General features: G+C 42.4%; 1 protein-coding gene and 1 long non-coding RNA gene across 2 annotated transcripts; one reads left to right on the forward strand and one right to left on the reverse strand.

The window, feature by feature from the left end:
- The first annotated feature begins 252 nt into the window (after positions 1-252).
- Positions 253-9,566, forward strand: NDUFA12 (NADH:ubiquinone oxidoreductase subunit A12). The gene is made up of 4 exons (XM_071552074.1): positions 253-375; positions 1,373-1,455; positions 2,740-2,827; positions 9,293-9,566. Exons 1-4 carry the CDS (start codon positions 287-289, stop codon positions 9,471-9,473), a joined length of 441 nt encoding a protein of 146 aa, XP_071408175.1. The 5' UTR covers positions 253-286; the 3' UTR covers positions 9,474-9,566.
- Positions 9,567-17,196: 7,630 nt separating this feature from the next.
- On the reverse strand, positions 17,197-20,291 carry LOC139669441 (uncharacterized). Its single transcript, XR_011697259.1, has 3 exons — positions 20,205-20,291; positions 17,845-17,989; positions 17,197-17,359 (listed from the first exon to the last, which is right to left on the reverse strand). It is a non-coding gene; the product is annotated as an uncharacterized lncRNA (long non-coding RNA).
- Positions 20,292-20,542: the final 251 nt, after the last annotated feature.

Genomic DNA, 20,542 nt, shown 5'->3' on the forward strand with positions numbered 1-20,542 from the left:
GCAACACTTCTAATCATAGATCTTGTGACCGATGTGAAATAAGAGATTGTCAGGAGCCATTTCTATTAAAAAGGGGGTTCCCCTCCCATCCTTGTATCTCGCCGACCTTCCCGTGTGAGCAGCGGGCACCTGTTCTATCGGATCCATTCACGCCGACGGGGAGCGCAGCGCAGTGCCCGTCCCACAATACGCCCGCCCGCCTCGCTGCCGGTGCTTGTCGCGCCCGCCCGCACGGCCCAGACGCGGCGCTGCCGGCGGGGCGGGCCCGGGGCGGCACCGCCCCAAGATGGCGGAGTACGTGCAGGTGCTGAAGCGGGCGCTGAAACACATCGGCGGCCACGGCGGCGTCCGCGGCGCCGTCCTGCAGCTGCTCAGGTACCGCGGCGCCCGGAGGGGCCTTTCCCGCTTTCCCGATCGCCGCCCCGCGGGGTCACCTTGGCGGGACGCGCGCGGCTCGGCGCGGCCTCCGCTCGGCGGTGCCGGTGACCCCGCTGTGTCCCGGGCAGGCAGGGCCCGGCGCTGGTTTTTCCCTTCGTTCGGCAGCTTGGAGGGCTGCTCGGTGCTGAGCTGTCAGCGCTGCCCGGCCAGGTTGCCCTGCTGCCCAGCCGTGTGCGTTGTATCCGCCCCCAGGGCTGTGCTGCGCCATCGCGCCCTTGGCTCTGGGTCACCTCGGCCGGGCAGGGCGGCTGCTGAAACCCCGCGCTGTAAAGCAGGGAGTTACTTCATCTGTCTTCCCGGCTCTGGTTCTTCAGCACTGCAAACTGCTCGTCACCTCCGCGTCCTTGTCAGTGGGTTGGCACCGCTGACCTGTGCTCAGCCTTGGATACCCTCTCGCCCCTTTGGCGTTTTGTGCAGAATGAGTTGCAGCCTTTGCTTCCTTTCATGACTGTGCTTTCATCCCCAAGAACCTTGCACTTGTCTATGTTAAACTTTCTCCTGATTTTTTTCCCCACTCACATTTCTTCCTTGTGATAAGTATTTTGAATTGTGATACAGCAGGCTTGAAGCTGCTCCCAAATACAAGGAGCTGCCGATTTACTAATGTACTCTTTTTCACTCAGGTCCTTAAAGTATTTAAGGTTCTGTGGGTGTTAAATTGTTATATTGCAGTTGCTTTATCTTCCATTTATAAAGAGCTTTTAAATAAATAATAGTCCCTAAAAACCTTTTTGTATGACTTTTATCATCCTGTCAGTGGAGTGTGGGTTAGTTGTAGGAATTGATGATTGTGTTTTGCAATCCTTAAGCTTGAATATTTTTTGAATATCTACATAAAATTCAAGAGTTTTCCTTACAGATTTTTACCAATCCCTAAGAAACCTCTTCATTTTGACAATATGTCAATTGAAACTGTTGTTTCGATAATTCACAGGGTCAATGATTTGAAGACTGGTAATCTGATAGGAATTGACAAATATGGAAACAAATACTATGAAGACAAAAGAAACTTCTTTGGTATGTATGTTAATGTGAACACCTCCCAGCAGACTGTCAAGCTTTTACATACCCTGTGTGGCTGCTGCTAGTGAAGTGGAACTTGCTGCCTGTCTGACTTCCTTGCACTTGACTTGTGTGGGTCTTAGACAAGGCCCTCAGAAATACCTTGACATCTCCTGTCCCTCAGTTCATTTGCTGTGAGGGTTGATTTCTTGTAGCCTCGTTATGCTGTGTGCTGAAGGAATCTGCAACGATATGGAATCTCCTGGTCCTGGATTATCAGTCCACTAACCTGGGAGAAATGTGTGCTCTATGCTCACCCCGACCGAGTGATCTCTGAGAGCCCCCCAGAAAGGACACACAGGAACCACTACGAAGGCAGGAACAAAGAGGAAGTTTAGTCAGGGGTACAGGTTTATATGGACTTTGGAGGGATACAAACTCACCAATAAGGGACAAGGCGGGGAGTCGGAATTTGTGCCAGTAGGAGTAAGGGGATTTACATTCCATGGGAGAGGGTTTCAGGTAACATGAGGTCACTGTCCTTTCCCCAGCCCCCTGACCTGGCAAGGGGTCATGGAAAGAAGACAGTGACTATGCAGTTTTTACATTCAGTACATTCAAACCACATTAAAAACATCAGTTGCTAAAGCATTCTCAGTGGCTGGTGTATTTTCTTCATCAGCCCATTTCTGACATGACATTCTCCAAGCCATGTATTGAGAATGCATTGCTACAATTTGCAAACATGGTCGATCTGAAACAATAAATATGGGATAAACATAAGCCAGTCAGATGCTTTCCATGTAGGTAGAGATGTGATTAAGAGCTGAATTTTGTCCTTGATCTAATAGCTGATGGTGTAAGATGGAGAAAGAAAGAGAACTGCCTTTAAAAGTGCCTTGCAGCTGTACCTGATTGTGTGATCCCTTCAGGGCAAAGAAACACAGGTTAGCCTGAACTTCCTATTACCATAAGCAACTGGATTTTAAATAATGTTTGCAGAGTACTCACAGAGGCAGCACCTAAAGCAGCACAGGCGACACAGAAGCAGTTGATACTCTGGTGAGTCCAACTAAACTGCTGACTGTAGGTTAACCTGCAGGGTAACAAGGAAAAGCACTTGCTGGTTAACATTGCATGGTAGTTTTAGATAGCTGAAATTTAGTTTAATCTTGGGTTATCAGTGGCAATGTCCTTTTGAAAAGGACTTCTCATGGTGGGGAAAAAAAAATCCTGCTTTTCAAGAGTTCTCTCCTTTATATGAAAATAATTTAAATACAATGTTTCTGTTTATTTAAGGTCGACACAGATGGGTCATATATACTGATGAAATGAATGGCAAAAACACATTTTGGGAAGTTGATGGAAGTATGGTGCCCCCTGAATGGTAAGCCATTTAACCTAATAATGGGGACAGACACCAATTGTGTAATTGCCTGTATATTTTCTTGTACTAGAAAGCAGAAGATTAAAAAAGTTTTCATGGACACAGCTATTCTGTGTATGACCAGAAGATTTCACACTTGTTACTTTTAATGTTGAACTGCATTCATAATGTTCTGGTGCTTACTGTCGTGGTAGGTGCACTCACTGCTTTTTGGAAGGAGAAAAGCATTTTGCCAGCCAGACTGAGCAGGTTTTCCAGTTTTCCTTATTAGCTGTGATTCCCTGTTAATGGTTTGGCAAAGCGTTGGGCCACCAGAAGTAAAAAAGAAATTATTTCCTGGGCAAGAACCTAAAAACCATTAGGCAATGATGGAACAACATTCCTTAATCCACAGTCATTACCAGCATAATTATTTCAATTTATATACAGTGATATAATAATCAGCAGCAAAGGACCAGGATGCTCTGTATGTTGACTGCTACTCGACTGTAATTTTTATTAAGGTTTGATTTTCTGCTCATGCATCTCAGGAATAATTCTGTACAATCTTGAGTTCCAGGTGGTCTGTGGCCACACAGCTGTTAATACTTTTTTTTGTCTCACACCACATAAAGTAACGGTGTTTGCCAGTAAAAACAATCTGTGTGGTTCTTGAGGAACAGGGTAGCACTTCAGCCACAAAGCAGCAAAGATGATGGGAAGGAAGAGGTGTTTGAGTAGACTGAACATTAGCACACACTGGTTTTATTACTCCTGTGGTGCAAGTTCTGTGCCAAGGCTGAAATTCATTACATGGACTCCTAAATTGTGGCTCAATAGAACATTTAAGAGATGCATGGGTAGACTCTCTAGATAGTCAATTTTGTTTCAAACTCTCCCAGCCTTATAATTATGACTAATGCAGTTAATGTTTTTTTCTGTCTCAGTTGGTAAGACCTGAATAGCAATGTTTTCTAGGAGTGACATTAGAATCTCCAAAACAAAGATGTTCATGCCTTATCTTCACAATAACTGTTGTTTGGTTCTAGTTTTTATCTTTTCGCTGTTACACTGTGCTGGTTTTCAGGATTTTCCTTATTTTGAGACAAGGGGTTTGTATTATTTTTTTCCTTTGCTAACGTTTATGTGATGTTTGTTGCCTCTCTACAAACCTCCTCAAAGGGTTTCTTCCTGGCTATCAAAGGGATCTTTCAAGGGTTAAGTAGCTTGCTAATTTCACAGAAGTTAATGAGGTAGAAAAACTTGTTTTCCTATCAATGTGGAAAAAATTACCCTAGAAGGAGTAAACATTTCATTATTTTCAAGACTGGTGAGTGGAGTGAGGCACAAAAGGGTAAATAGTCCCGTGCTCAAAGGTTTTTATGAGGAAACTTAGTTGTGCAATACCATTCAGGTTTGTGGATAGGGGTTTTTTATTGCTGATAAATTTGTATGTCCCATAAGAACATGTGTTTATACTTAGGTAGCTTTGTGACACATCTAAATCACTGTTGTGTATTTCCAGACTGCTTAGATACATCTTTAAAAGCAGAAATATTTTGACTGGGAATAAATATTGTCTTTTAAGATTTTTTTAAATTATTTTTTTAAATGATTTTGTGGTACTCTTACAAGAATTCTGCTGTATGTAGGATTACACTCCTGGTTATCCTACTGATTACACCCTTACACAGAATACACTGCATTTTTAAGTATAATTTTGCAGTCAGTTGTGTGCCTTCCAGACTCTGGAACAGGAATGACTGTTCAGATACAATCAGTTCAATCTCATGCGTGGTGAACTGAAAACAAATCACTTGGGAATGTTGAAAAGTTTTGAAAACAACTGGGAAAAAAAGCTCCCGTTTAGTCCTGTCAGGTACTAGAGAAAAGGAAAAAGCAGCAAGAAAAAACGTCTTATATATAATAACATATTGTAGTACCATTTTTAGAAGCTACTGAATATTTTCAGTATTCTGAAATAATTGATGTAACATCTCTTGACAACGGATGTACTGAAATTATAGTCTGAAGGAAATCAAAGTGTTGCTTTGACATATGTCTACTATGCAGAGAATTGAGACTGTTGCTTTTTAAAAATGTAGCCACACCAGAATATGCAGGCTTGTAATTTATTCTGATTTAGTTATGTTATTTAATCTCTTTGTTACTCTTGGTTTTGTTTTCTTGTCCTCAAAATCCAGATATTGGTATCTACTTTGTTGGAGAAAAGTTAATTTTTTAAAAAGTTAATTTTTTAAAAATTTCTTCAATACTTGCCTTGGGAATGATTAGTATTAATCTTCTTGTAATGCTGTACAAGATACTGGGCACATTTTTTCCCCCCTACACAAAGATATCTTTTAGACAGAAAAAACAAAATACTTGTTTTGGCTCCTGCTGGTCAGAGTGTGTTGGTTGCAGAAACTCAGCGCTTCCATTTTTGAACACTGATCAGGTGTGATCTGGGAACATAAAAACGTTGAAGGTTAAATCCATTTATACCAATGCCTGTGTGGACTCTGTTTCTTGCTTTCATAGATGTTTGCATTGCAGAATCACCCTAGTCATTGGGCTGTGTTTAAACTTTTTGTTTGGTGTATTTCTGGTTTAATGTACTCTGGTGTGTGTTTTGGCCCCACGCTTTGCAAAAACAAATTGACAACTGGTTTAAGTGTACATGCTAGTTAAAAATAAATTGTTCTTTCAGTATTATCCTGTGGGGAAAGAAGAACTGTAATTTGAGAAGAGTTTTCCCTTTTTGTAGGGACACTTCATTTTGCCAGCACTGCCCTTTGTATTTGTAGTATTTGTCCTGTACTTCGATATTTATTTCCTTATGGTGCAAATCTGACATCTTTGGGAGGAGCTTCAAGAGTGCTGACTTCATATCATGAAATATTTACTTTCAGTTTAATAATCTGCATCCTTTTTGTTGGTTGATCTGACAGCTGAAGGAGAGAGGAATGTAGCATCTCAGACTGTAAGTGCTAACACACTAGGAAATGTAAGGAACTGTGTGATCTTCCTGTAAAAATGCTGCTTTTCAAATCTGCCATCAAGGAAAACAAAACAAAAACATTGCAGAAAAAGAAGGAGGCTAAAATTTCCATCCTTCTGGTAGTTTTATAATAAATGTGTGGAGTTTTATAACTAGATTAAATACTAGTTTGATGTTTTCAGATAAATTGGGTGCAGCCTCATTGCTGTACAAGCATGAGAAATTAAAGTTATTTCCAATGTGTAAAGAAATAAACATGCTTCTTGTCTCTCTTTCCTTCTCTCCCCATTCTTCTCTGCACTTTGACCCTTACATGCATCTTCATTTCTCTTGTCCCATTGCAACATGGTTAACTTGTTGAGAAAAGGGGATGTGAACAAGTTGGCAAACATCCTCAGCTTACGCAGACTGTGCCTGAACCTTGCAGATGCACATATGGCAGTAGCTACCGAGTTTGTGTAGCATCAGTTCTTATTTGACAGCTTGTACATCATAGAATTGGCTCCCATCCCTTGTAGCTTCAGATTGAAATCCACTTGCTTTTAAACATTTGTTAAGACCTGGGAGAAAATTTTGCGTAGTTTTGAGAGCATTTGAAGATACTTTGAGGTGTCTTTGATCCTTTCACTCAAGGAAAAGTCGAGAGGCTTTGCTGGCCTAACTCTGCTTGGTAGTGACTGCTCTCTGATTCAGGAAACTGCTTTAGCCTCTTCAGAGTTTCTGCCACCCTCCTGATTTTCTTTGTAAGTTGTCTGCCTTGTAGGTTTTAAGTCATTAATTGCTTTTGAAGCCCTGTTTTTCATGCATGGATTTATAGGCAGAGTTTGCATAGAAATCTGGCCATCTGCAGGATGTCAAATCTCTTGATTCATGCTGTTCTATCTAGTGCATGAAAAGCTTTTCTTGAGCATCTGGGAAAAGTCTATGAGACATCAAGGCTTCAAAGGATTCTTTGAGGAAGGTTGTCAAGGGGAAAGTCTCCCTAAAATAAAGTTTTCAAGATTTAAGTGGAGAGTGGAAGCTTTTGTTTGAGAGAACAGACTCTGCAAACCAAAATGCTCTTTTAAGTCACATGTTGGGCTTCTAAGGGGAATCTGTTGTGTCCAGGTTAAGCCCTGAAACTCGTAAATTCAAGCATAATTCATAGTGGAATGAGTTCTAAACAAACTTTTGAAATCTCTTCATGAATTTCAATACCTGTGACTGTATTGATGTGGCTTGTCGGTGAGCAACTTTATTTCTACTTTCTAGTGAGAAAATGTGATTTAAGGATCAGGTTTGCTACCCATTTAAATTTGAGGCTGATGCCATTTTGTGTTACAGAAATTCGGAAAATCCTAAAAGCAAATATATTAATTACTCCAGAATACTATATTTTAAAAGAATTTATGGATTTAGTCTTAGAAAAGCTGCAAAAACAATAGTTTAAATGACAGATAAAACTACTCTGTTAAATGATACTGTGAAACCTTTCTGATGTTTCCAGGAATGAGTGTATGATATTAAATACACTTGTAATGATAGAGGTGCCAGACATCATGCAAGCTTGAAATCTGGTTGATTACAGCTGAGCATTAATAGTTCTTTTGCTCCACCTGCTCCAGCCTGTCTTTTAGGGGCCTTTAAAACTGCACATGGCTCTTGGAGGAGGATGAGGATGGTGAGGCATGGGAACAGGTGTGTAAACAGGGATTTGTGTGCAGGATCCCTGTCCACTGCTACCAGAAGCATCACTCGGTGAAGGTGTGTGAGTTTAAGTGGCCTCTGTATGTGTTGTGGTTTATCCTCAGCCAGCAGCCAATCCCCACACAGTCACTCACTCGCCCACTCCCCCCCCAACAGCATCAGAACAAGAATCAGAAGAGTGAAAGCCAGAAAACTTGTGGGTTGCAATAAAGACAGTTTAATAGGGAAAGCAAAACCTGCACATGCAAGGAAATCAAAGCAAGGAATTAATAGACTGCTTCCTCTGGGCAGGCAGGTGTTCCAGTCATGCCCAGGCAAACAGGGCCCCATCACATGTAACTGGGACTTGGGAAGACAAATGCCATAATCCAAATGTCCCCCTCCTTCCTCCTTCTTCCCCCAGATTGATGCACTGAGCATGGTGTCATACAGTATGGAATATCCCTTTGGTCAGTCTGGGTCACCTGTCCCATCTGGGTCTCCTCCCGTGCACCTCTGGTCTCTCTGCCAGCGTGGCAGTGTGAAAAGCAGCCAAGGCCTTGTCTCTGTGTAAGCACTGCCCAGCAGTAACAAAAACATCTACATTATCAGCCCTGTGTTCAGCACAAATCCAAATCACAGCCCCACACCAGCCCCTGTGAGGAAAATCAACTCTACCCCAGTCAAAACTTTTTTTAAAGTGAGATATTTTCTTTTTTTAAATACATGTCTAGAAGCTATTTGAAAAGATTATCAACCTTCTATAGAGCTCCTCAGATTTAGAATATACCTGTCAGTCTATTTCTCACCACTTCTACTGGGGTTTTGTTTTACTGTATAAATGAAATGCTCTAGATTTGTTACTAAAGGCTGAAGATGCAATTTTTAGGCTTTCTAGTACAACTGGAAAAGAAGACTTCATATTTTTAGGTCAAGTCTTTGCAAAAGCTGATTAGCAAAAGCCTCTTTAATTCTACCTCAGTAAAATACATAAGCTTGCAAAAACAGTTATAACTTCACTTTTCTCATAAGTGTGCAGAGTGTAAAGTACATGTACACTGACAGATAATTAAAATATAATTCAGATTTGAAAGTTGCTTCAGGCACTGAAATAGAAACAGGATGAAATCAATTCAGTTGGTCCCTGCTGTAGTGTTTCAGTAAATTGTTAGGGAAAATGCTTTGCATGATCATTAATGTTGCTTGCACAGAGAAGGATGAACATTTAGTTCATAGGTAAAGGCTAATCACTGTAATCACTTGGTAATTACGCTGTTGCTGAGTGGTATTAATCATTTTATTGTTCAGTCAGTAAACATTTTTAGGTGAACTTGCATTATTAATCCATATCCCAAATAGTAGTAGCCTCATGAATGCTTTGGAAGTGGTATTGTAATTGTTGTGCAGCACAGTCTTCTGGTAATTAAAAACAAAACAAACCTTTAAACCCCAGCAAACCAAAACCCCAGAGAATAAAACCAAAAGTGGTTTTGTCATTCATAGTGCCTGCTGTGACCTGGCTGCCTGGTTAAGGCCATACAAACACATAACAATGTGCTTGGTGTACAAACAAATAGGAAATTTGAGCTCAGGTGTGCTTTCAGTTGGGAGGCTGAACTGTTATTTATCAGTTAGGTTTGTGTAGCTACTTTAAATCAGCATCGTTTAGTCTCATTCAAGGCCACATGGGATTAAAATGACCTTTCTCCCCTCTCAAAATAAATACTTAGTGTCTTTTCTGAGGAGGACCTTGGGAGAAGATAATCTTGTTGGAGATCGTGTAATGTTCCTTAGTAACAATGTGTCTTTTTCTTCTTAAGGCATCGCTGGCTCCACGCAATGACTGATGACCCTCCAACTACTCATCCACCAGTTGCTCGTAAATTTATCTGGGAGAACCATAAATTCAACCTGAGTGGCACTCCTGGGCAGTACGTGCCTTACTCTACTACTCGCAAGAAGATCCATGAGTGGATCCCACCTAAACCAGATGGCAAATAACAGCAACAGAAATGTGACTTGCCTCAGCTTTGGCTTTCAGTGTGAATTGTATTTCCACTGGTTTTGTTCAGAGTAAAAGCCTCTTATAACTGCTGTAGTTAAGTTTATTGAATTGGGGGAGGGGGGTAACAAGTGAGAAAACACTGGGAAGAGGACAGAATATATGACAAGTCTTAATCTGATCGAGATACTGGGCTTTTTCTGATATCATCTGTGTCCTGTCTTCACATAAGCAGCTCTCAGACTCCTCTTAGCATGATAACCATTCCTGTGACAGTCACTCCTCACATTTGTACCATTCAGCAGAATGCAAATACACATTTGAAATACAGGTTTGTCATCTTTTAATGTTACGCTCTTACAGTCTCTGCATGGCAAATAACGCACTGTTCATGTACTATTTTAGGAGGCCATCTCTCAATTTTTATAAGGCAAGTTGGAATAATAAGGCAAATAAAGATTATCAGTTCTATTCTTAAAATGTGCATGAGTATTTGCATGAGTATGCAAAAAGCATTGCTGTATTCTAGTATGGTATGGTACACAATATAAAACTTGTAAGGCTACATTAATCAAATGACATCTTACCCCTAAGGGAGCTCAGTCATAAGCAGAGGGCCCTCTGTCACAAAAATCTTTTGTTGTTTCTGTGTTACTGAGATGTTCTTACAAGGCTTTGGGATGGCCTGTGACAAGATTTTAAAGGTATTTTTGAGTTTGAGAATGCATCTTTTTAGGAGGTAGAGAAGTAAAATGTAGTGGAACATAGTCTCGAAAATGTGAAGTTTTCAAGTTCACATTTGAAAGAGAGTTGTTTGGGGCTGTGGCTTTTTTTTCTGTAACTTGCTGATGGATGACCTTTATTCCAGCCTGCTAATGTTTCTTTAGCAGAGTTGCCCTCTCCAGAAGGCTTCCTGTATCCGACAGCCTGCTCTGTGGATAACGTGGTGGTGGTGGTGGTGGTGTGCCCAACCAGCCACTCGTTCACCCCAGCCCCTCAGCTGATTGGGGGAGAAAACAGAAAGCTCATGGGTTGAGATAAAGATGGGGAGACTGCTTGCCAGTTACCATCATGAGCAAAAGAGACTTGCCAATTAAAATAGATTAGTGTGGTGAGAATCAAAGGCAAAAAAAGTAAATACCACCTTTCTTACCCACTTTTTCCCAGGCTCAACTTCACATCTTCATCCCTGACTCTTCTGTCTCCTCCTGGGGCAATGGGGGAATGTGGTCAGTCCATAACAGCTTCTCTCTGCCGTTCCTTCTCTTGTACATTCCCCCTATTTTAGCGTGGGACCTTCTCATGACTGCAGCCCTTCAGGATACACCCAGTATGGACTTTCCACAGGCTGCAGTTCCCATTGGGAACTCCTGGGACTGGGTTCTTCCTGAGGCTGCCAGAAATCTCAGCTTGGGCACCTGCAGCTCCTCCTCGCCCTTTTCCTGCTGTGAACTTGGTGTTCAGGGGTCAGCTGCACACTTCTTTCCTCCTCATCATCTGCCTGTGCAATGTTTTTTGCCCCATCTGAAATACTCTTCCCCAGAGGTGCCACCACCTTGGCAGCTGGACTGTGGTGGGTTGGCTGTATCCAGCACAGGCAGCCCCAGCCTCTCCCCACAGAGGCCTCTGCAGACCCCCCTGCTCTCATCTTGACAGTTCCACCAAGCGCACTCACTTACAGAAAGCATTCCTAAAGTTGACTAAGAAGGGGTTTGGATCTATTACAAGCTTGCAATTGCTTCTCAGAAAGAAAAACCCTTCTTTGCTGCCCAACAGCCTCCACAGTGGCTGCACCGCTGACTCTGCACTGGCTGCTTTTCCTTCATGTGTCTGTCAGTCTGGGTCATTTAACCTCCAGTTGCTTTCTTATTAAATCAAACCCCATATTAATTCATTATTTAAAGGTGGGATTTTTAGCTTTAATTGCTTGAAACTAGTTCTAGTCTTTAAATTACTAGGAAGTAGCACCAAGATCTCCTATCTAATTACAAAGAGCTAATGTTTAATTTACTGTAAGTCAACAAAAGCACTGAGCACAGATGAAAAGCAATTTGAGGCACACTGAGTATCATATGTGGAAAGGACTTGTTTAACATTTTATCTTGATAAATTATTTGACCTTAAGAACAAAGTGTGCTCCAGAGCTGCTGAAGAGCTTCATTACTAACACTCATCTATATGAGCCCTATGGGCTGAAACACAGATAGAGCAATTAACTATTTGTTTTAGCATTTACTTCTCTTTCATGCATTTGCTACTTATTTCATTCATTTTCTTTATTCTGTGGATTTTTGGATTGCTTTCTAAAGACACATCAGGAGGTACAGTTGGGAATGAGAGTCTGTATTCAGTAACTCTTCCTACACACTCCATGCTGGAAAAAAAGACCTATCAGAGCCTGTTTGTCCTTTTGTTGTCATCTGGAACAGAAATATTTAGGTAGCAAGGAGTTCTGAGCAACTTTGTGTACAGCGGTGCTCCACAGAAAGAGAAAAATGAACTTGTCCTCCTGCCTGCTGGGCTGAAACAAGCCTAAGGATGTGGTAGTTTGTTTTAGAAAGTATCATCAATCCTATTTCTGGAGAGAAGAGAAACCCATTCATCCAGCAGGAACCACAAATGATGGATTTTAAATGCAAAATTTTCCCTGGCATCTCTTGTAGCATTGCTTCCCCAAGGTAGATTGCACAAGGCACGTACAGAAAATAAAGCATATGCAGAAAAATCAGTGGTTTTCCACAGGGCTTTCTGCAAATGCTTCTGCAATTCAATTTTTTATCAGCCTCATTCAGTTATGGAAGTTCACCTTTGCTGATGACATCTGCCTCAGTATCCAGGCTCAGCTCCTTTCTGGTCTAAATGACATTTTAAATGCCAAGCTGGCCAAGTGTTGCAGCAGATGGTGTCTGCAACCAAAGCACTGACAGGAATATTCCCTTTGCACTAAAAGTCATTCTTAAAAGAAACAACTTTCTGATAGGAAACAGTCTCTTTAAGAAGCCAGGTACCTCTTCCAGGAGCAGCAGAGTGCTGAAACCCACTTTTATTTTAAAATTGTGTCTGCACCAGTAACTTTCCACATCCCCGTGGTCCAGGGCAGCCCTTTGCTGTATCTGCCTCCAGGTTTTTGCCATGCTCACTGCACACTCATCTCAGCCCTGTGCAATGGAATGGAGCCCTTCCCTTCATGGGGCAGTGTCCTCCGTCGCTGCTGCCTGTGGCTGCCCCTCTGTCTATTACAGCTGTAACTGGCCATGATACATGGGGGTGGAGAATGACGGGGAGAGGAGCTACAGGAGGCCATGTCCTCCCGTGAAGGTCCCGATGACAGCAGCTCAGTAGCGGGTGTGTGACCTGGCTCTGCAGCACTGCTGGCCACGTGTGCCTCCTGCGCACCGTGTGAGCCCCTCTGCCGAGCTGATTGTGCTGCACAGCACGACACGTGCCCAGGCCCCATCTCGGGGGGACTCTGCCAGGAGGGAGTTTATCAGGACCCTGGTAGTCCAATGGCCCAGGTCAGCACAACGCACATTAAAATAACAAGAGTGGCTCCATCAGTAGGATCCATTGGCAGCACAGTGCTTACTGAGCCTCCATGTTTTGACCTTAAGCTCCAGAAATTGCCCTGACTGCACAGATCTGGAGCAGGTGAGTGTTGTCTTGCAGACAGAGGACCTATGCGGCAGGTAAGTACAAACAACACTTTTCCATACTCTCAAGACTCAGTATCAGCCATGGTGTTCAAAGCAGCTAATGAATCTGCTGTGGCTGTTTGGCAAAACATTTTTTCACCAGAGGAGAGAGATGGAGGGGACAGACAAGACCAGGATTGCACTGAAAACTTTACAGGAAAAAATTAGCATTTCTTACCCATTTCTAGCTACAGCAAAAGGAGAGATCTTTGACAGTCAGGGACATTGTAGAGCATTTAAGAAACCTGGAATGAGAGGGCTAGAGGCCTTGCCCTTTCCTGCCCAACTTGTGCTGTACTATTGATTCCTGGCTCCTTAAGGGCACACAGAACATTCAGGTAGTCATCAACTCACATTTCTATGTCATCTAACCTCAGACTTCAATTTTTGGGATGTTTCCTGCTAAAAGTTGGTGCTGGGGAGCAGTCTTGAGTGGGAATTACAAGGGTACTTGTTTTGGAGAGAGCTGGAAGTCATCAGCCTAGAAAGCAGAGGTGTAAATTTTTCACAGCTATGATGCATTCAGAGTGAAACCTTTGAGTTACTATTTGCTTGGCGCCTATTATTCTGTTGGCAGCTGAGGAGGAGAGAGGGAAGAGATCCTTGTTTTGCTAAGAAGTTAAAACAACTGCAAATGTAAAGGCTCTGCCTTCATGTGGTGCTTGAAAGGAGTGTACAAAAGCAGGTACTTCAAGGTGTGGGCAAAAGTGGCAGCCTTTCAATGGTCCTCCTCATGCAAATCCCACAGTAAATGCTGGATTGCACCAAGGGGAAGCATATCCCAGTGGAAGATATCAGAGCAACCCATGTCAGTGGGGAAGGGTCCAGCAGGTATGTCATCCTGGACACCTGCTGAGCTTTGAACACCACCCTCTGGTTCCCAACCAGAGCAGGGCCCATGCGCTGGAGCTGGTGGTGGCGCTTATCCCGCATGGAGTCCAGGACGGGGAGCACTTTGCTGGGTGTGCATTCCGAGCTGCCAGCAGGAGCAGGACCATGCTCAGTTTGCAGAAGACCTCAGAGCCTCAAGAGACTTCACTGAAGGGCCAAAACCAGGTCTGGCCATTTCCCTATGTTTTTGAATGGCTTGTAATGTCACTTCCCAGACTGATGAATTTTGCAGGTGCTCTTGGCTTTGTTCACATGCAACAAACACAAAGGGCAGAACTGAAGCAGGATCTTCAGAAAAAAAACAGTGTTTTCAAAATTTATGTATGTAATAATCATGTATAAGAGGGTTTGTTTTTTGAAAAAGAACTTAAGACTTACACATTTCCTCAATGAATTTTACTTAGAGGTTTTGTTTCATGATTTCTTCAGTATTAAATACCAAGAGTAAAAAAAACCTAGAACATGAATACATGTATGCTAAGCAGGATGTGTATACAGAAATGTGCATAGGTACATAGATAGGAAGAAAAATACCATGTTTAGCATAAAGACTAAATTTAGGTGGAAATTTGCATTAGAAAGTTTCCAACAAAGTGCTAAACTTTATAATCAAATTATGAAGACATATAATGCAAGCTAAAAACTGATATTCAAATCAAAGTGTCTTACTTGTTAATTAAAAGCATGACTCACTTAATTTACATTTTTTTATCCTGCATTAAAACCTGATGAGCCAAAAGACATTGATTTTGATGTTGCAAGCAAGATTTTTTGTTTGTGTGCATGAGTGAAAAATCAGAGTTACTGGCTACTTTTTAGCTGGGAATTTAGAGCAGGAGCAATGATCACTGCACAGCTTCACAAATTGCTTCTGAAATTGAAACCGTTTTGCAATTTGTTCCCATTAAGAAGGATATGCAGCAAACTGAAATTTTAGGAGTCTATTCTTTATGTAAATTACCCCAAACCTACATCAATAGCTTAGTGTACTTTAATCTCATTAATAACAACAGCAATTAGAAAATCTATTTAAATAATCTGTAGTGCTTTTAGCATCACTTAAACAAAGCACAGCTCAAGAGGCTTCTGTTTTACATTGCTAGAATTCCTATCTATTTCCTTCTCCTTGTCTGTGGTGTCAGTTCTTTTCCATTCCCTTAATGGAGTACTCAATTTTTCCTGTGATATATATTTTAAATATTAGTTTTAGGGCAAGTGGTTGTAGGACTATTTTATATGCTTCATAGCCCAAAGGATTTTTAGTTGATGAAATAGCAATCTATCAAAACACTGCCTGAATGTAACAGATGAAGTCTTATGTGGTCGAGCATTCAGACACAGGGCTATTAATAGTTTGGTTTTTGAGGGTAACCATCCATAAAAATCCAGTGAGGCAAAACCAAATTCAGCACTATCTGTCCATGTGGCACTTCCCTTGTGTCTGGCGGTGGCCAGAGAAAGCAAGGAAATAGTAGCATGCTTTAATTTGAGGCAACTGTGTTAAAAAAGAAGAGGATTTATTTACACTGACTGTTGGGGAGCTCATGGAGCTGCTTTACTTCCCCAAGAAAAAAGCTAAGTTCATGGTTTTCACAGCACGAGCCTCAGACACACCTCACTTGCACACAGCCCAGCAGAAGGATCATTGTTGGCACAAGCAACGTTTTTATTATTTGGCACGACTTGACCTTGAACATCTCCAGTCTGACCTTCACATTTCTCTAGTACCCAGCCTAAGAGTGGCTTGGTCCACTCAGCAGAAAGTCACACTGACACAGAGACCTCTGTGCCTCTGGCAGGGAAGAGCACTTCTGAATCTCAACCTGAGCCTCATCACCATGGCTCTAAATCAAGTGCTGACTCTCAACAGTGCTCTTGGCCTTGTGGGTATAGGAAAGCTTACTTTCTGAATGTCACTGCCCCAGAGAGCCCATTAAGGATGTGAATCTAAAAGAAGAGCTGGCCTGAAAATAGAACCAGGAGCCAACAAGGGGGTTGCACTCCCTTTCTTCGGTTTCATGGACAGGATGAGATGCAGATGATACCAAGTGTTCTGCCCAGCACCTGGAAATTGTGGTGGCTTCAGAGGTTTCTGCAGCTGGAGTCTGGCCAAGCAGTCAGTAAACATGCCTTTCCATGCAAGAATTTGCAATTTTCTGTGAAGAACTATTAAAATGGAGGGAAAAAACCCTGCTACTAAAATGAGCCTGTTACAGATCACAGAGAGGGAGCATACACTTTGAATGATCAACCCACATTCATATAGTTAACGAGCAAGAAATCAAAACACAGAGAGTGAAGCACGATTTAGACTTTTTATATTAGATTGTAAAAATTCAAATTTTGTACTCATTTGAAAAAGGAAGAGTAAGAGGAATAACTGGCTTTATTTTTTTCTACCTTAGAAAAATGTTTCTTCACTAACTGAACATCAGCTGTGAGAGCCCATGGGAGGCTGATATGGAGCTGACACCAACTTAGACATGGCGTTGACATAAAAGCCATGGACTACAGGTCAGGACACAATCGTGTGCTGTCTGAAAGAGCTCAGTCTGAAGGTATGCAGACTGTTTTAATTTTTTTAATATATTTATTTTAACTATCAGATGAAGTCTATCTGGCTTTCCTTTAAGTCCTACTATTTAAATTGCATTCCCCTCCAGTGGAACCTAGTTTCATTTTTATAAATATGATTTTTCATTTTGGGGCTCTCTATCTTGGAGTGTTGTTGCTGTAAGTACTGACAGCAAAAGTTAATTTGTGTTTTATCAACTTCAAATTATTTCTAATGGACTTCAAATGATGACTTCAAATAATTTCTGATTGATTTTTTTCTGATGGATTTTTGTCTTCAAAAACATTTTTTATGTATCTGTTGGTCTTTGGGTTTTTAAAGCTTGAATTGGAGATTAAAGTTGAGGATTTGAAAGGCAGCAGTAGAAGCTGATGTTTCCAGGCAGAATTACTTCAAACTATGCAGCAAATAGCAACATGTCTTTTGACACATTTGAAAGTACAGAACTTGAGAGGGCAAAAATTAATTTAGACCCAACTATCACTTGCTGTAACCAATTATCTCAGCTGAATGAAGAATTACATTAGCACGGGTATTTTTTTTTCCCACTCATCAAAGGGTTTGTAAAGCCGGCAGTCAGTCAATAGGTAGGTGGGCGGGTGGGTTCCTGTGGGCGGCTGTGTGTGTGCACCAGGAAGGGACTGCTTAGGAGATATCAGTGATGGCCTCCGCTCAGCACCATGTCTGTCTGCTCTGCTGTTCTGCAGTAGTCTGTGGTTATTTACGTCTGTAACAAACAAAATAGAGGCACAGAGATTAATCCCTAAGCTAACGTTCAGCTTTGCCGGGTGACTGGGGAACCATATTACCTACTGAACTTGGATCTGCATGCGCTGTCCCCGCTGCGGCTCACACAGATCCACAGCAACAACTCCCCCACAGAGCACATATCATTGGGAAATGGGTACCTGGCTCTGTTTACCCTTCACCCCCCACAAATCTGTCCTCCTGGCAAGGAGCCAGCCACTCACTTGGATACAAACAATTGTTCGAGCATCCATCGACTCTGTGCTAATAACAGCTTTCATCCCCCGAGCTGGAAAGCTGCTTTGAAGCACAGTCCTCTCTGCTGCTTGTCACTTACCACCGCAGCTTACAAAAGAAAGGACAGTAAGTAACTGCTGTGTAACCCACCCCCACAACGGCCACATTACTGCTACAGCCTCACTGCAACTACAGGGGGCTGGCAGAGTAGCCCTGGTACCTACTCACCCATGCTACGGCTGCAGGCTTGCTTCTGGCAGCTGAAGGAAAGCACAAACTGGTTTTCAAAAAGCAAACACCAAAACAGTGAACATGTCCATCATGGCCAAGCACAGACTGGATGCTCCAAACCCAGCTTGTGACACAATGACATCTGCAAAAGAAAAGCAACGAGCAGCAATTAATCTGAGCTGTAACACTTGTCTGATTACATTGAGTAAAATTCTGTTTATTCTAAACCCCAAGTGGGTACTTATCTGTAGTTGTAGCTCCTATTAATTAGGATTGTAATTGCTGTTCGTACTCAGCAATAGGGAAACACAAGCCATAACTGACCATCCATTCGTCTAACTCCACTAAGGGCAAAACAAGCACCCTCATGTCACAACCCATAATTCCACAGTATAATGACTTTCATGGTCTGCAATTAACAAAATGGCATCTTGATAGAGAAAGGTATCAAGGAAACAAACCACTTCTATCATCCACCATAAAATGCCTAGAATTAAGTGTTTAAAAGACGCTATAGACTAGCAGTTGTATAACTCAAACAAGGGTTTCAGAGAAGACATCAGCAGGCATGTAGACAATATCTTTCCTGAGCAGATTGTAAAAAGAAGCTGTGAGTTAATTGGTAGGGCTGTCTTGTCCCACTTTGTCATTTCTTTTCTGTCCTTCTCCTCTGCCTCAGTTAAAATAACATTACGATAAGAATGATTGATTAACATAAACTCCTCTAAGAGAGACACTAACCTCCTAAATAGGATTAAAAAACACATGTACGTTTATACAGAAGTGTTACAAGGGAATATTTGTGCTTATCACTTGAGTTTGCTTGAGCTGTTTAGCTTTGGTATACATTTAGTCTTCTCGCCTCCAACATTGCCTGAAATTCCCATTTCTCTTACTCTAATCCCCAAAAGCCATGCCTACAGTGGGTCAGGAAATCCCAAGCCCATGGGATGCATAGATGTTTTGTCTCTGCAGTTTAGCGAAACCTGTGAGAGCACTGAAAAGCTTTTCACTCGCTGTGCTGGATTGTTCAGCTTTTGCTGGGAAGCCCCACAGAGTTGAAAGCACTGTAGCAACAGCTGGTGAGATCCAGGAGCAAACCTTTCCCTGCAGCTTGGCTTCTCCACAGCAGTACACACTGCTTTTACAGTGATGACTGTAGCAGCCAGTGGGAGGCTGGTAGTGCAAATAGATTTTGTAGTTGTAATCACTTCTGAGAGGAAAGCAGGGGAAACTCTCTGCAGGTAAGAGATTTGTTTCTCTTGAACAGTCAATGGGCTTGAGTTATTACTCAGAAGTGCATCTGGACATCTTTCCAGCTTCCCTCCAGTTTTCTGCACTCTATCAGCCATCTTCCATCCTGTGTTGCCCCATTCCAGGGGCTGGCACTGCAGTTCTGTGTGGTGCCTTCTGTCCATGTCCCCTCATCCATAGCCAAGTGGCTTTGCGGCACCCTTCACTTGCCGTGTCAGGCTCTGCTCTCCTGTCTCATGCCAGTAGCTCTCTGCCTCTTCCTAGTCCTGCAAGGCTGCCCTTCTGAGTGTTAATGCTATACTCATCACTAATGGAACTGACTGCTTAATGCAAATGCATCCATCCAATGTTCAATATAATTAAAGGTGGTCTCTCATTTTCTTCCCCCAGACATCCTAACAGGAAAGTTCCATAATTACATACCAGTATGAAGAAGCAAGGGATGAAAGATTTCCATTTTGCCCTGCTAGCACATCACTCTTGGCCGTTTTCGTTTCAGCTATGTGTGATCTGCTGTTAGCCCAAAGAGACTGGAAAGATCTTCCCTCGTTCTTCTAGTCTGACAGACATCCATGAACTGAGCAAAGTGACTTAAGAGCTTCTTTTTTTAAAAAAAGTAGTTGTTTTATAATTTAATCCCTCCTCCTAGAAACTACTAACTTGCATTTATATTACTCAGAGTTGAGTGAAATGTCTCAGGTTTGGCTAAAGCCTATCTCTCACTAAGCATCCTGCCTGCTCTGGAACTGTCTCTCCTTGCTCACATGTTGCAATGAGCAATTACCTCCAGTGTGCAAAGCTGGACCTAATTTCTAATTGAATTCATCTGGCTCCAGCTTTCCGCCTGTCTCGGTTTGAGGGGAAAAAAACCCAAAATATTTACCCACAAGCGGGGGAGGGGGCCTTTTCCACAATGATCAGGGCACTCTTTATCAAATTTAAGAAAAAGGAATTTTAATATAAGAAGGTTAACTGTTCTTAACTGCTATATATATATATATGTAAACAGACTAGTGCAAACCGCTTCCCCAACACCACAAGAGAGAGAAAAAAAACCAAACAACAAAAACCCAGCAGGTTTTTCCTCCGGGAGGAAAGTATACTTAAGCAGTGTCAAATGTCACAGTCCGGCTGGCTGCGGAGTGAGTTCCCAGTAGTTCCCAGTCCCTTTCCAGCGAGACAGACGAGTGGTGAGCTCCCAGATGAACTCTGTGTCTCCTGTCCCAGATGAAGGAAAAAAAGCTGAAAGTGGGGAACCACCACGTGTCCTGCAAAAGCAGCTGCACACCTCTCCCTCCCGGGTCACTGACCCAGCCGGGGCGTGCAGGCCGTGACGGTGCAGGCAGTGGTGAGACTGGAACAGCGGCCGGGATCCCAGACGCAGGAACCAGGAGAAACAGCCGGGGCGAGGAGAAAAACAGCGTCTCAGCCAGAAGTCCCA

This window comes from Pithys albifrons, chromosome 3 (genome assembly GCF_047495875.1).
Source record: "Pithys albifrons albifrons isolate INPA30051 chromosome 3, PitAlb_v1, whole genome shotgun sequence".
In the NCBI taxonomy this organism is placed as follows: domain Eukaryota; kingdom Metazoa; phylum Chordata; class Aves; order Passeriformes; family Thamnophilidae; genus Pithys; species Pithys albifrons.